The sequence below is a fragment of the Danio rerio genome, chromosome 16, assembly GCF_049306965.1.
Source record: "Danio rerio strain Tuebingen ecotype United States chromosome 16, GRCz12tu, whole genome shotgun sequence".
Taxonomy (NCBI): domain Eukaryota; kingdom Metazoa; phylum Chordata; class Actinopteri; order Cypriniformes; family Danionidae; genus Danio; species Danio rerio.
Genome location: NC_133191.1, coordinates 23,311,513 through 23,327,616, shown reverse-complemented (window position 1 = coordinate 23,327,616; position 16,104 = coordinate 23,311,513). Strand labels below are relative to the sequence as shown.

The window sequence follows — 16,104 nt, the reverse complement described above, 5'->3', positions numbered from 1 at the left end:
AATAAAAACTATATATTTTTTAAAATCCTAACAAATATTTTCATTACATTTGAACAGCTGAAATATTAACGATCTTCAAACATTTTCCCTCACAGTGGTGCTCACAACAACAGACCTAACGCTTGCCAATATTGAGGACTTAAAACAGGGGAATGTTTACTGGACTGCCGCTCAGTTTAGCAAAATGGCTGTGCAAATCTTCAAAGATGCTATGCCAACATTAGGAGAGATAAACAACTACAGCACAGAACAACTAACTGCGCTCAAAGCAAAAACAGTGGAGGTACACACACAAAACCACACACACACACACACACACACACACACACGCACACACACCCTTTTGCTTGTATATATAGTTTACGAGAACTGTATTTTTAAGGACTGTATTTAAATGTATTTTATATTGCACAAAAAAAGCTTATTTTATGGTCTCACCCTACACCCAACCCTCTAAGGAAACATGCAAATCTTGAATGTCAAAAGACCTCATTAAGTATGTTTTTAAGTTTTGAGTTACGAGGACGCACCAGGTGTCCGCATAAACCACTTTAATACAGTACAATGAGCTCATACTCATGTTAATATATAATCATACATAATACTATACACACACATTTACAGATAACTAAAGTTTAAAGGGGGTGGGGTGGGAGAATTCTAGGGATGTAACAGTACATATCTGAACATACGTGCTGTATGAAAATATATAATTCATAACAAATCTTGATTTTGATATTTGTTACAAATAAAAACAAAGAACAGTTTGTTAATCTTTATGGAGTTTAAAGTTTTTGTCATGCTTTGATTTGTAGTAAATGGGAAGAAATTATCATGATTGATTGCAGTTTTAACCGAGTCAGAAAAACTGTATACAGTGATCAGTTACACCACATCAAAGAGCATCAAAACAGCAATAATTCTTTAAATTCAGCAGCAGCAGCAGGATCTGAGAATATAACAGCTCATCTTCAAAGATCATGTCTATGGTGTGTTGCAGGCATGGGGTTCTGTGTCTATGTTGAATGAGTCCCTTATTTCTAATCTGGGCTGCATCTGCCAGAGCTTCAGTGCAGAAGAGCTTGGAAACCTCAGCATTGCCTCGCTGGACACATTGGAGATACTGGCCAACTGTAACTTTACACAGACACAGGTAATTCAAGCATAAATACATTCAGTCAATATCTTTAAAAAAAAAAAAAGTCTATATGAAAGGTTTTTTTTTTTTTGTAATGCCATTGTTTAAAAGATGTTAGTAAGAATTTAAAAGTGTTGATGTTAAATGTTTTTAAATGTATCAGATGTGCCAGAAAGAAAGATCTAATTCAAATAAATTTGATAAATTTGCACAAAAATAAGCTGTGGCCAAAAAAGCAGTTGTCAACATTTATATTAATAAAAAATACTTAAAACTTATTAATACTTAACAGATTAAGCAGCAAATAAGCCAGTAATAATCAAGTTAAAATCATTTTTGAAAGATTTGTGGAGCATTTGCTTGACTGCAATATTCTGAGTAGACATTTAGAACATGTTTCAGAGAATAGAATAGAATAGAATAGAATAGAATTGAATAGAATAGAATTGAATAGAATTGAATAGAATAGAATAGAAGCACATTTTTAAAATATGTTTATAAGATCTGTACACAGGCTTAGTATTTCTATTTTGTTAAAAATGAAACATGCCAGCAATAATGTAATCAATGCAAGCAAAAATGTGGTAGCTACTCGTTATAGTAGTTATAAGTTATAGTAGCAGGAAGGAAATCCTTCATTCATTCATTTTCTTTTCGGCTTAGTCCCTTTATTAATCCGGGTTCGCCACAGCGGAATGAACCGCCAACTTATCCAGCACGTTTTTACGCAGCGGATGCCCTTCCAGCCGCAACCCATTTCTGGGCAAAATCATGTTATAAAAATGAATGGACTCTTTTCACAATTATTATGATGCTGTTTAATGGTCATCAGCATCTTAAATCCTTGAAGGTTTTTAATATTTAGAGTTTAAAATGTATGTACATTTATATGTATTTACACACACACATATATTCGTTTTTTGTAATTTGATGCAAAGATTATAATATATATATATATATATATATATATATATATATATATATATATATATATATATATATATATATATATATATATATATATATATATATATTATAATCTTTGCATCAAATTACAAAAAACGAATTACAGTATATGCTGCCCTAATGCCGTGTCTATGGGCAAGATAGTTAATCTGATATTATTATCTTTTCTGGCAGCCATTATCAATCTCACACAGTCTCATTTTTCTTTTTCTGAAAGTTTTAATAACACTATCGTTAAGTTTTCTTTTATTATTAGAGCAAATAGAATTGTAAAAAATTATTTGTTGTACTTTCCCTTTTACTGCACTCTAAGTTTACTCACCTATGACAAATTCCACTGCAGAGAAACCTGAAAATGTGAAAAGAATCCACTGGGAATGGAATTATCTTTACAAGATATTTTTCTAACATATATAAATCAAGCAGATAAACAAGCATAAATACTGAAAGTGGTTGATTTTGCAGCGGGCAGCAATCTGGCAGGCTTTTCAAAGAACAACTGGAATGAATGTGTTTGGTCTTGGAGAACTGGAGACAGCTGGTCTGGGACAGTTTATCTGTGGTCTACAACCTGCCCAGATTGATCTGCTCAATCCTCTCAGCTTCAGGTAGACATATTAGCACATTTAGTTTTTTCTTTTTCAATTTCCAAGTATATTTATATAGACTAACGTCTACCTCAACTGGCTTCAACAGGGAAGCAGTAGAGGCGGTGGGTCGCACATCTTGCCCACCGAACATTTTGGACCGTCTCAAGGAAAAGACAGTGGCTGTGTTTGGAAAGCCAGAAAACTGGACTGAAGCTCAGATCTGCATAATGGGGAACATCATTGGTGAGGAAATTTACCAGTGGATTACGCTTAAATACTTACATGTTGAAGTTTGAAATGTTAAAAACTGCCTGTGTCATTGAATGCCTCTCTAGCTGGTCTAAACGCTGTTGAGATGAGCCGTCTAAATCCAACCATCTTGCCTTTCATTCAGCCTTCTGCAATCCCTCTCATACCTGGGGATCGTTTGGCTGTAAGTTCACTGTCTTTTTTAAAAAATATAGCATATCTTACCTTAAGGTAGGGGTGTCAAATTCAGTTCCTGGAGGGCCGCCACCCTGCACAGTTTAGTTCCAACCCTGCTTCAACACACTTACCTGGAGGTTTAAAACAAGCTTGAAGGATTAAATTAGTTTGATCAGGTGTTTTTAATTATAGTTAAAACTAAACTCTGCAGAGCTGTGGCCCTCCAGGAACTGAGTTTGACATCTGTGCCCTAAGTTATCATCATATATACTCTGAACTAAAGTTGGTTTACTATTAAAAGTAGACCAGAAAACCAGAGCGCATCTATGTTGAATAGTTCCCAATTTTAGTTGGTCTACAAGTTTTTTTTAAAAATGTGTTAAGATGCTGTCAGTGAGCCAGCTGAAGGCTTTGGGTCCTGATAACGCTGCAATGGTGACAGATGCTCAACGCGTGGGGCTAAAGGTGGATCAGAGGGCTGCTCTGGATGAAGCGGTGGGTTTGAAGACTGCACGTGCTGATGTGCCCACTGGAACCTCCACCGGAAACTCCACTGGAAACTCAAATCCAAGCTCTGGTGGATCAGGAGCACAGCCACTGAAAGGAGGTGAGAAACAGGAGGGGGTTGAGCAAACCGATTTGATGACAGTTATCTAGAAATTGACCCTGCAGTTATTTAAAAAGTTAGTTCATCCCAATATAGAAATCTTGGTCACACTTTATTTTGATGGTATATTTGTTAAATTTAAGTTAAATTGCATCTACATGCCAACTAATTCTCATTACATAGTTAGGTTGGGCATGGGGTTAGGGTAAGTGTAAGTTGACATGTACTTGCAAAGTTTTTTATAGTTAGTCACATGTCTGTTTAGCAGCAGTATCAACAGATATTAAGCAGACAGTCTACTTATACTCAAATAGACCATCAAAAAAAGTTACAGGAATTCTGTCACCTATTTACTTACCCTCTATGAATATATTTATTACAATATCTGAGATGTATTTCTCTCTTTTGAAAATCTTCTTTCTTTTGAAAATCTTCTTGGTTCTTTCAAAACTCTTGACACTTCAAAACATTCATAAAGAGATGAAAATAAATCTATAAATCAATTAGTTTTAAAGGTAGTTTACACGACGTTATTAGATAAACTTGTATAATTTTAACATACATGAGAAACATTAGAATCTGTATATTTCCCACACATTGATAGATTCAGTTTTGCTTAATGATTTTAACCTAGAACTTTACAATAAATATTAGTGTTGCTATAATTTCTGTTTGTATTATGTTTATATTTAAAATTTTTGTTGAGCGAGTTGACCGCTCTGGTTACTAAAGTAACCCTAGGGGAATTGAAATGCTATAGTGGAAATTTCCTTCAGAAAGCCAATCTTCTGAAAGAGAATGTAAGCGGGCCAATGAAATGCCAACTGAATTGACAGCGACAGCTTGCACACCTGATGCTTGTTGCAATCACTTTAGCAACAAAAGCACAGCAAAAGTAAGAAGATTCATCCTTTTTAAGCTGAAGAGACTGATACGTAAAGCTAAGGGACAATCATTATGGCTATGAAATATAGCGTTTCTGTTCCCCTCCTCGGGGAACGAGGGTTACTTTAGTAACCAGAGTGTTCCCCTTCAGATGGGGAACTCCAATGCTAAAGTGGAATTATTCCACTCATGTGAAATATCTGAAAAAACGGCATAATGACTGCACCCTACCTCCACCTCTGATAAGAGGTTTGCCAGTCAAGCGTGAGCGCACCTGCATCATAGAAATGCGTGGTCTTCCAATGTGTTCCCTGGCTCTTACTTATCCCACTTCAAAGTTTATGGATTTAGATATGAATTTAGATATATTTTTCGGGAGCCGCAAGTATATAGATAATTTCTAAGAATTTATTACGACAGTTGGTTGGGAAAGCGTGCAGTCCCAATAGGGAGGATGCTGCGGAGGCCACCTGCTACCCAAATGGGGAGATATGATGGCAGAATATATGGACTAGCCCTGAGAAGCGGGAGTACGTATATAATAAGATGGTTAGCGTAGAGGGAAGACACGGGTCCGCCTGTGAGCGGGGACTGCACCGTGGCTGAATAAGCATATGTGATCACCTATTGGGGATCACGCGTAGCGGGCACCTACACCCAAAACACGGGCTGACCAGAGGGCATATCTACAACGTAATGGGCCAGCGAGTGACTCCTCCACTGAGTCAGTGCTGGGGGCCTCAGAGCAATCTGCAGGACTCACCTAAGCGGGGAACTTTACTAACAGAGTGAATAAGCGCACGTATTTCCGTGTTAGGGAGAATGGCGCAGCAAGCGTGTTTCAATACCTTAACCGAGTTGTTTCCTCAATCACCAAGTGTTACCTAATACCCTTGAGGAAACTAGCTCCACTCGCAGATTGTAAAACCTTGCAAATGTATCAGGTGTTACCCAGCCCGCAACTCTACAGATGCCCAAGAGGATGCGAGGCTCTGAGTGGAGTGTGCACGCACTCCTGGGGGACACGGCTCCACTATCTAGGGGGCCAGCCTCTTTTTTGATACGGCACTTCCCTGCTGCCGACCACTATAACAGACAAAGAGCTGCTTAGATGATCTAAAGCTCTGAGTGCGGTCCAGAGAAATTCGCAAAGCGCAAACCGGACAAAGTAATGAAAGGGCTGGGTCTGCCTCCTCCGGGGGCAGCGCTTGCAGGCTCACTACCTGGTCTTTAAATGGTGTGGTAGGAACCTTGGGCACATATCCCGGGCAGGGTCTCAGGACAACGTGAGAGTAAGCCGGCCCAAATTCCAGGCACGATTCACTGACCGAAAATTTCTCCAGGTCCCCGACACTCTTAATTTATGCCAATGCGACCAGAGCTGTCTTCAGGGACAGAAATCTAAAAGATACTGAGTCGAGTGGTTCAAAGGGATCTGTATACAGGTTCATGAGAATGAGGGCGAGATCCCAAGAAGGCATGAGAGGGGTGCGGGGTGGATTAATTCGCTTAGCACCTCTGAGGAACCGGATGATGAGGTTATGCCTTCCCACGGTGCTGCCAGCCACCACGTCATGATGAGCGGAGATGGCAGCCACGTAAACCTTGAGTGTGGAGGGTGACAGCCTGCTCTCCAACTTCTCTTGGAGGAAAGAAAGCAAAACATTGATCTGGCAATTTCGGGGGTCTTCTCATCGAGAGACGCACCATTCAGTGAATACACTCCACTTCAGGGCGGAGGCGCGCTCGAAGCGGACGCTCTAGCCTGAGTGATGGTATTAACCACCGCAGTCGGTAGGTTACCTAAGTCTTCCTCGCTTCTAAGGACCACAAAGATTGGGGCAAGGGTGCCAGATGGTGCCCTGTCCCTGAGAGAGTAGGTCCTCTCTCCTAAAGGGATCTGCCAGGGGAGGGCCGTCGCAAGGAGGGAGACATCCAGGTCCGGTTGGGCCAGAGGGGTGCATCTAGCAAGACCTGCTCCTCATCTTCCCTGACCTTGCACAGTTACTGTGCGAGCTTACTTACTGGGGCCAGTGCATCCATGCAGAGAGAGCCCTCGGTCATGGAAAAAAACAACTGATAATGAGTGTTCTCGAGGGAAGCAACAGAACGATCTGTGCTTCCCCGAATCATGCCCATATCAGCTGGACAGATTTCAGGGTGGAGTCTCCATTCGCCGGGACGTAAGGCTGCTGTGAGAGCACGTCGGCTGCACGGTTGAGCTCGTCTTGAATGTGAGTGGCGTGCAGCGAAATCAGCCGCTTATGACTCCAGAGGAGCAAATGGCAGGCAAGCTTAGACATGCAGCTAGAGCGAATACCCCCCAAGCGGTTGATATATGCCATCACCGCCGTGCTGTCCAGCCTGACCAGCATGGGCTGCTGCTCCAGCACCAGAAAAAAAATGGTGGAGAGCGAGGAGCACTGCCAACAGCCCTAGGAATGATGTGCCAATGCAACTGGGGTCCTTTCCACAGAGCGCAACACACAGCCCCCCAGCCCGTGCTGAAAGCATCTGTTGAAACAATAACATGACTAGACGCTTGTCCTAGAGGCACTCCGGCCTGTAGGAATGATCATAAGCCAGTCCTAAAGTGGTCTCATATAGAGTAATCCAAGCGGTGTAAAGCGGCTGCAGATGCCATATGCCCCAGGGGCCTCTGAAAAGATTTAAGTGGGACCACTATTTTGCTGTCGAACTCTCTCAGACAGTTTAGCATAGCTGAGCGTGCTCTCCGGAGAGGCATGCTGTCATGGTGACCAAGGCCAGCTAAAGCCTGATAAAAGAGATCCTCTGCACAGGGGTAAGTTTGCTCTTTTTTTGGTTGACATGAAGCCCCAACAGGTGGAGGTTCTAGAGCACCTTGTCTCTGTGCATAATCAATTGCTCCCGAGAGAGGGCTAAAATCAGCCAGTCATCGAGATAATTGAGTATGCGGATGCCCACGAACTGAAGGGGCCCGAGAGAGCCCGAAGGGGAGGACTTTGTATTGCCAAGCTCAACCTCCAAACGCAAACTGCAGATCTGACAGTGGCGTGGAAGAATGGAAAAATGGAAGTACGCATCCTTCCAGTCTACTGCTGCTGACCAATACCGGAGAATGCGTCTCTGTGTAAGCATTCTGAAAAGCAGCTTGTGCAGACAGCGGTTCAAAATGCGCCAATGAGCCTGTGAGCCACTGGCGAAATACACGGAACCTGTGAGCTGGAATGTGGGATGGGGGTTTAGCTGTCTTACATTCCCGCCGAATGATAAGTCGTTTCCGACTGCACTGCTGTGAATTCCTGGGTGAATCCACCGACAGTGTTGCCGAACAGGCCAGCCTGGGATATGAGGGAGTCAAGAAAGCAAACTTTGTTGACTGCGCACATATCTTTGCCAGGTTTTAGCTAGATGTTGTGTTTCTGGCCCACTAATGTGGCCATTTGCCTTCCCAGGGCACACGCAGAGGACTTGAGGTCCGTGAAGCTCAGTCGGGTGCAGTGCAGGGCTTGTAACAAGCCTGGGTCGGAACCACCCTTGTGCACCCAATCGACACGTACACCCTGGCTGCTCGACCATCAAGGGAAAGAAAGAGATGGGAGGCTAGATTAGTCCTCCACATACACCCATCTTGTTGGTCTGGCTGTGGGGCTGGGTGATAAACCATCTCCAGGCTCACGGCCAAAGCAACCCCGGAAAGCACCTTTATCATGTCTGATTCTAGATCCGCCACTGCGCTCGCTCCCGAGGGGAGGGAGCGGAGGGAGGTAATCTTTCATTAGACAATGACAATGATGCAGCGGTGGACATCTGAGCCTCTGTGTCATCAAGTGAGAGGGTGGAGCCATCCAAGGACAGAGCGCTTCTCTCACTCGAAGCTTGGATAGAGCGTGAGCGGTCCGCAAGTCCAAGGGTGGCAGATTTACTCCCACTGACATGCAACAGACATGCTGCCGCAGTGACGGCATAGACTGTCCACGAGCAGCGCATTAACAAGCTGGACCCCAGACATGCAACGCAACGCTCGTGCCCATCATCCGGGGATAGAAAACCACCGCATCCAGAAATGCACGGTCGGAGCGACGTCCTGAAAAGGACGCGCTGCATGACTGTGTTGCTCTTTTAGGTGAAATTTCAATTTACAAACCGGTCTGGAGGACCGGATCCAAAGACACCAGGCAAGGGAGAAACCCAGCTCGACCATCTGTCACCGCATGTATCACGCTATGGACCAAGAGACCGCTCTTGTTCGCTCAGAATCGCTTATGATCAGCAGGAGGAACCCTCATTGACTCTCTCAGAAGGCTGTGAAGTCTCTGAAGAAAAAATAATGCATCTTCTTACTTTCACTGTGCTTTTATTGCTAAAGTGATTGCAACAAGCATAAGGTGCACAAGCTGATGCTGCCAATTCATTTGGCACTTCATTGGCCTATTTACAATCTCTTTCAGACGATTGGCTTTCTGAACGAAATTCTCATAAGTGGAATATTTCCACTATAGCATTAGAGTTCCCCATCCGAAGTAGAACTAAAATACATAATACATAGTCTGTAATATTACCATTTAGTTTTATTTATGGCAACTATTAGCCTAGTTTACACTTTTTCTGGATGAAATTATAAAATGTAGTGATTCATAAATGTGACTTATCTGTGGAGGTTTTTGTGATGTTAATATGACAGAGTTCAGATGTAACTTAAGGTCTGAAAACGGTTTTCAAGACTTGTGAAAACTATTTACCTAGCGTTGTAAATTAAATAACAGTTTTTCTTCCAAAAATTTGACCAAGGAAGTTGGGGGGCTAAAGATTTGTTGTTTTACTCATTTATAGCATGATGGGTAGTCAGTTTGCATGAATTCTGTAACAGATGAATTCTTAAACAACAGGTTTCAAATATTTTTAATTAAAAAAAGGATTAACTGCCTAACAACTGGTCCTTTTATATAATTTTATTAGCTATTGTTAATACTGCGTCATTCTGTTCTCGGTGTAACATTTTTGACTATTTTGCTGAAAAATAAACAATAAAATGTTATTGTGGTGTTAATTATTTGTTTATCTTCTCCAGGTGCCACAGTTGAGAGCATGGCAGGATCCGTCCTCCTCGTGCAGGTCATTGTGCTGGTGTTGATCGGATATATTTTCTAAAGAAAGAATCGGTCAAAGGTTGAAACACTCAGAGGCTGATGATCAACCAGTAATGCAGTAGATTAGTATCTGGCCTATAAGAAATATTATAATTGCTATATTCAAAGGTCACTGATGGCTCATTTAAACTCAGTGATCAGGCTAAAGCCAAAGATAGTGCGATAGAGATGGTGGTTTGATTCAAATTAGTCTAGCCCATCTTTAACTATTGAAATGTATTTAGAAAGAAACTATATTTGATAATACTGCTATTTAAATCACTTCAAATGCAAATGAACTGTTAATATTCTATGAGAGACATTAAACACTGTGCACAAATCATTATATTGTATCTAAGATGCAGTTTTGCTATCAATTATTGAATTCCAGTAAAATGTTTGTATATAAAGTGGCGGTTCTTAACCTTTTATTGAAGGAAACCCCTATTTTAACATTCAAAATCCTGAACAAACACTCAGATGCTTAATAAAACCCTTAACAGACAAGAATTTAAAAATCAGTTGTTTTTAATATTTGCAATACTTGCAAAAACTTAGTCAACATTAATATATTCATATTTTAAATTGGTTGGTTGACATGGTTATTTATTTATTCATTCATTTTCTTTTCGGCTTAGTCCCTTTATTAATCAGGGGTCACCACAGCAGAATGAACGGCCAACTTATCCAGCACATATTTTTACGCAGTGGATGACCTTCCAGCTGCAACCCATCTCTGGGAAACACACTCATTCACACACATACATTATGGGCAATTTAGTCTACCCAATTCACCTATTCCACAAGTCTTTGAATTGTGAGGGAAACCGGAGCACCCAGAGAAAACCCATGTGTACGCAGGGAGAACATGCAAACTCCACACAGAAGTTGACATGATCATAATAAAAATATATTATTTTGTATATAGAATGCGCAGCTTATCTTTGTTTAACATTTGCAATAGTGCATGAAAGCTCAGTCTAACCTTAGCTTTTATGTGAACAAAAACTGCAGACAGGCTGAATGAAAATGGAAATCCACATTCTGACAGGTGGTTCTTACCTAAAGGCCAAAATGCAGGTAGAAATATGCTTAATTTCTCAGGGATTTTATGTAACACTTTTAATCATTAATAAAATATTCAAATAAATTGTGAATAAATACTTTTTATTATCAAATTTTTGTTTCATTTGTCACCCTCAAACTACAGGGTGGCCCATTTATATGGATACACCCTAATAAAATTAGAATGGTTGATATTAACATCTTGTTTGTGGCAAATTAATATATGTGAGGGGGCTTGTAAATAACTCATGAAAGAATAAAGTAACGTTAAAACCAATCACACCATTGTCTTTTCTTGTGAAATTCCCAATGAGTTTATTAAGGTGTATCCATATAAATGTCCCACCCTGTATAAGGGCCTCCTCATGAATCTTTGGTCAACCAGAATGGAAACCTCTGGTATAGAGGTTGTTCTTTGGTAATATGATTTAATACCCAGAGATGAGGTTAACAAAGCTCTGTCTTTAAGTTTGATATTTAAGTAAAGTCAAAAATGTCATACCAACTTTTCATCAGATGCACAACATAATAGGCTGCATAAAATAAGTTATGAAAATGACTCGAAATGGGAATGTCACCTTATTTATCATCAAAAAGTAAAAAAAAAAAAAAAAAGTTTTCCCAAAGATGTTTATCTCCTCACCTTCAGCAATACAAGATATAAATTACGTTTTTTTTTTTTTTCTTTAAAAGAACATTAAAAATTATTTATACCTGATACTGTGGTTCTTTATTGATTTCTAAATGATTTATACATGCAAACAAACAGTGACTGGCACTTCAACAGTCAAAATCATACACATCACACATGGCCACATACAGAGCAAGAACAAGAACATAGCCAACGTCTTTCGAACGTCCCTAGCTGATAGCCCATTTACATTAGTAGTTGTTTATTCTCATATTTATCACATGACTTTCTGCATCATTATCTGGATCAGTGTTTCCCAACGATGTTTCAAACTCTTCCTAATCAAACAATCCAGAATCAACTCATCAGAAAATTAGAAGAATTTCAAAAACCTGAAATGAATGGGTCATATTAGGGGGACATCTAAAATGTTTACTGTGGATGAGCCACCAGGAACAGGACTGGGATCAGGAATATAAGTGCAAAAAGCAGTTCTCACTGTCGCTCCAACGCCTCCTTGTGAGGAAATAAACTGGTCCAGAACAGGCTGTTCTACAGTTCAGTGAGCCTCAGACCTTAATGTTTCTCTTGGATGCTAAAACACTACCCTACTACTACAGTATTGTTGTTTCTGCATGTTTTACTTGCATACACTACATGCTTGCACATGCACAGTTGAAGTCAGAATTATTAGGCCCCATTTATTTTTTAACGTTTTAAATATTTCCCAAATGAGGTTTAACAGAGCAAGGAAATTTTCACAGTATGTCTGATAATATTTTTTCTTCTGGAGAAAGTCTTATTTGTTTTGTTTCGGCTAGAATAAAAGCAGTTTTTAATTTTTTGAACACCATTTTAAACTTAATATTATTAGCCCCTTTAAGCTAATTTTTTTTTGACAGTCAACAGAACAAACCATCATTACACAATAACTTGCCTAATTACCCTAACCTGGCTAGGTAACCTAATTAACCTAGTTAAGCCTTTAAGTCACCTCAAGCTGTAAGTGCCTTAAAAATATATCTAGTAAAATATTATGTAGTCATCAGGGAAAAGATAAAATAAATCAGTTATTAGAAATGAGTTATTAAAACTATTATGTTTAGAAATGTGATGAAAAAAATATTCTCCATTAAACAGAAATTGGGGGAAAAAACAGGCTCTAATAATTCAGGGGGGCTAATAATTCTGACTTCAGCTGTATGTCTAAAATTGACACAAGGAACTCTGGTCAATCCTTTTATTGATTCAGTGTCCTCTTTTGTGTTAAGCACCTTCCTGCAGTGGCTGGTGTGTGTCCATGTAGCTCTCTCTGCCGTTTCCACTGCTGTGTGCTTTATCAGCAAGGCCTGGGATGGGCTGTTCCAACCTCTTGGACTTCCAATGTTTCTTCTCGAGTCCTTGACCACCACTAATGTCATCATGCAAGACTTTCAGCTGTAGTCTGAAAAGTCTTTGATCAACCAGCTGAGATATATCCATTTATCCATTTAGCAGATGCTTTATTTAAGGCCACTTATGAATGAGGGTAAAAGAAGCACTTCAGATCACCGCAGAGCACCAATATATAAATGCCATTACAAGTCAAAGTTATTTTATATGTTTTATTATTAAATCTTTGTAATAAAATGTGTATTTAGGAAAGTGTCTGTTGCACATGGAGAGGAAAGAGTGTGTCCTGCAGGTGCTTTGTCAAGCCCACTCACCAGTGTGAAGCACACTCAGAATTGCACAATATTTCCCCAGATATAGTCGTGGTTCTAGTCCCAATCTCAAATGGATTCAAGTTAATTTCTGCTCTTTTACTCTTTCTCATGTTTTTCAAAACAATAAGCAGTTCATTAAACCATGACAGACCTGTTTGCTCACAACACTTCACTCCACTTTCTGCAATCTAAATACATGTTTTTGCAAATCACAGCCCAAAAATTGTTTTAGGGAGTATTGTGGCCTACATGATCTATAATCAGACTTTGGTCTTAGTCACATCTGATAGTTTTTTATATATAATTATTTTTATGGGGTTTCACCTTTAATTGATAAAACAGTAGAGAGTGTGAAAAGGAAAGCATGGAGAGCAGAGTCAGGGGAAGGATTGGCATAGAGGTAGGAATCAAACTTGTGTGTCAGCACACTAACCTCTTACACCACTGGGGTCGACGACTGGTTCTTAATTTCAAATGAAACCAACATCAGAGCAGGAATAGCAGCTGATAGTTCGATGAGTTATTGACTACACTCACTGTACACAACTTTGACAAGGGGTTCGCTTGTATTGTTTGTCCATGAGCATCGTGCTGCTGTTGTTCCTAGTCCACATTCTTCCACCAAGCATCGTCAGTTTGTGCCAGCCTGTTGAGCTTAGAAAATTCAGTAAGCTTTACAATCATCTAATTTTCTGTGCATCAAATATATATTTGTAATGAGGCGGCACAATACATCGTTTCAGCATGGATATCACAATATGTGTGTCCGCAATAATCACATCGCAGTAAATGCAAGAGTTGGGATTATAGTTGAACAGCATAACAATTGACAGTACATGAGATTGTTCGTTGCAAAGTATAACTATAATAGTGTGAGACTTTATCATCGGCGTGTGTTTGAAAGACATTTCAAAGTATAAAGCATTAGGGCACAAAAGAAATAAATTTGTAACTTTAATAAAGAGTTATTTTACTGAATTATTATGACTACAAAAACTGTACAGTGTTATTTAGCATTTCATTATCCAATTTCTGTACCTGAATACTGTTTGACTTTTAGGAAATCCATAAAGCACTGTTTATTTAACTTTTTTTTCGCTCTTTTGTAATTATTCTTGCTCGACTCACACCCTTCCAAAATCATCCCAATCAATCTAAATGAAGGATTTCTTTCCAAATAGATCTATTCTAACCATCTGGCGAAATTGTATTCATCTCGTTATATACTTATTGCAGAAAAACTAAATACCACAATATCAGATTTTTCCAACATCATGCAGCCCTAATTTGTAAACTTGTCTATATAAAGCAGAGATGCCCAAACTAGCGCCCGTGGGCCAAAGTTGTCCCTTGGTAACTTTTGATTTGGCCCACTGTACCATCTGAGAAGAGATGGAGAATGACAGGTGTTTATTTATTTAGATTTAACAGATTTTCTGTTAAATCATTGGTTCTTAAATCATTTCTGATTTAACTTGACATTTTGTTTGTTTTATTGTTGAACTGTAGAAACGCTCACTGAAATTAAATGTTTCACTGAAATGTCGTAAATAAATGAGATTTTCTTGTTTTTTATGTAAATATTGACATTTGACTGATAGAGGACAATGCACAAGACATCGGCAACTTTCCTAGTGCATACAGCATTGAACTCCATTGTGTTACCACATAAATTGTTTGTTTTTATTGTAATAAATTCATTACAGGATATTATAATGCATTAGGTAATTTGATTCGCATTAGGTAATTTGAAAGTCATTTTTGCTATTTATATTCAAATATTAGGAAATTATCCATGGCAACTTTAATGAAATACTGTTTGCTAAATGTACCTTCGCCCAAAACACTCAGTCAAGTTTGTTTTTTGGCCCTTAATAACATAAATGTTTGGGCACCTCTGATATAAAGCCAATCGCCTGGAACCATATTAAGTAGGCATTCTGTAATCAGTAAATAAAATTGTGTGAGGTTAGTAGAGGTGCTCCGATCACTTGAAGCCATATCGGCCGATACCAATCACCAATTACAGGGTCTAATTGAAGCCTTTTATTAATCATGCTTTTAAAAATGTATATTACAAATATCATATGACAACTACATTTATTGACAAGCAACATACCAACATAAAACATAGCAGCCTGTGCTTGGTTAGTTAATAAGAACAGTTTAGGGCAGAGATGTCCAAACTAGGGCCCATTCATGGAAAAAAACTGGGCACTTCATCGAAAAGTAATCGAAATCGACATTCAGAACCCATAATCAGTCTGATTTTTTCAAGTCTGGTTTTTAATTACTTTCCCTGCTGTGTGTGGAGTCACATGACCACGCTCTGTTACAGCTGAATTATATTATTTATGATTTCTATTAATTATATTATTCTGACATTATACTTCTGCCAAGAGCACATGTACAGTCCGGCAGTCTTCGCATACCTGCGTACCTTTAAAAAAAAAATGTAAACACACATCACATTGATGCGTATTGCAAGCTTTGTGATTAGTTGGTTTGGTAGCGGCGACAATGGTGGGCGGCGCAGAGAGCCTTGTTTCAGGCAATGTGTTTTACTTTCAGTTGTTCAGCGTTAATGTTCAATAAATAATCATAGATAGTGTGTGTTTGTTTCATTTATAAAATTAAGTAAAGCACCCCTCATTAAAAATTCTCTCACTTGTAATACAATTACTGCCCAAAACCTGTCAGTGAACTATGAGGGCAAAAAAGAAAAAAAATCATAAAATAAAATATTCATTCATTAATCATAATTAGGTTAAAATGTTCAATTAATTAAGAATTTGATTTTAGGCCAGATCGCCTAGTCCAGGGGTGGCCAGCCCTGTTCCTAGAGAGCCACCTTCCTGCAGATTTCAGTTGCTACCCATATCAAACACACCTGAACCAATTAATAACACCACGTGATAATTACAGCCAGGTGTGTTTGATAAGTGCTGCAACTGAAATCTGCAGGAAGTTGGCTCTCCA

At 39.3% G+C, this 16,104-nt stretch overlaps 2 protein-coding genes and 1 long non-coding RNA gene across 3 annotated transcripts in view; 1 reads left to right on the top strand and 2 right to left on the bottom strand.

Moving 5' to 3' along the window:
- The window catches only part of otoa (otoancorin), a 61,389-nt gene extending 50,500 nt beyond the window's left edge, over positions 1 to 10,889 (top strand). The window contains exons 24-30 of the mRNA XM_009292280.5: positions 96 to 283; positions 1,001 to 1,153; positions 2,570 to 2,712; positions 2,801 to 2,937; positions 3,030 to 3,127; positions 3,505 to 3,727; positions 9,666 to 10,889. Coding sequence (XP_009290555.1) covers positions 96 to 283; positions 1,001 to 1,153; positions 2,570 to 2,712; positions 2,801 to 2,937; positions 3,030 to 3,127; positions 3,505 to 3,727; positions 9,666 to 9,745 — 1,022 coding nt within the window. The 3' untranslated portion in view covers positions 9,746 to 10,889. The remainder of the gene's footprint in view (positions 1 to 95; positions 284 to 1,000; positions 1,154 to 2,569; positions 2,713 to 2,800; positions 2,938 to 3,029; positions 3,128 to 3,504; positions 3,728 to 9,665) is intronic.
- Positions 1 to 16,104, bottom strand: part of LOC137487900 (uncharacterized) — a 1,155,393-nt gene that overhangs the window by 215,135 nt on the left and 924,154 nt on the right. The gene's annotated exons all lie outside the window — the stretch shown is intronic.
- Positions 1 to 16,104, bottom strand: part of LOC141378084 (uncharacterized) — a 361,025-nt gene that overhangs the window by 284,654 nt on the left and 60,267 nt on the right. The gene's annotated exons all lie outside the window — the stretch shown is intronic.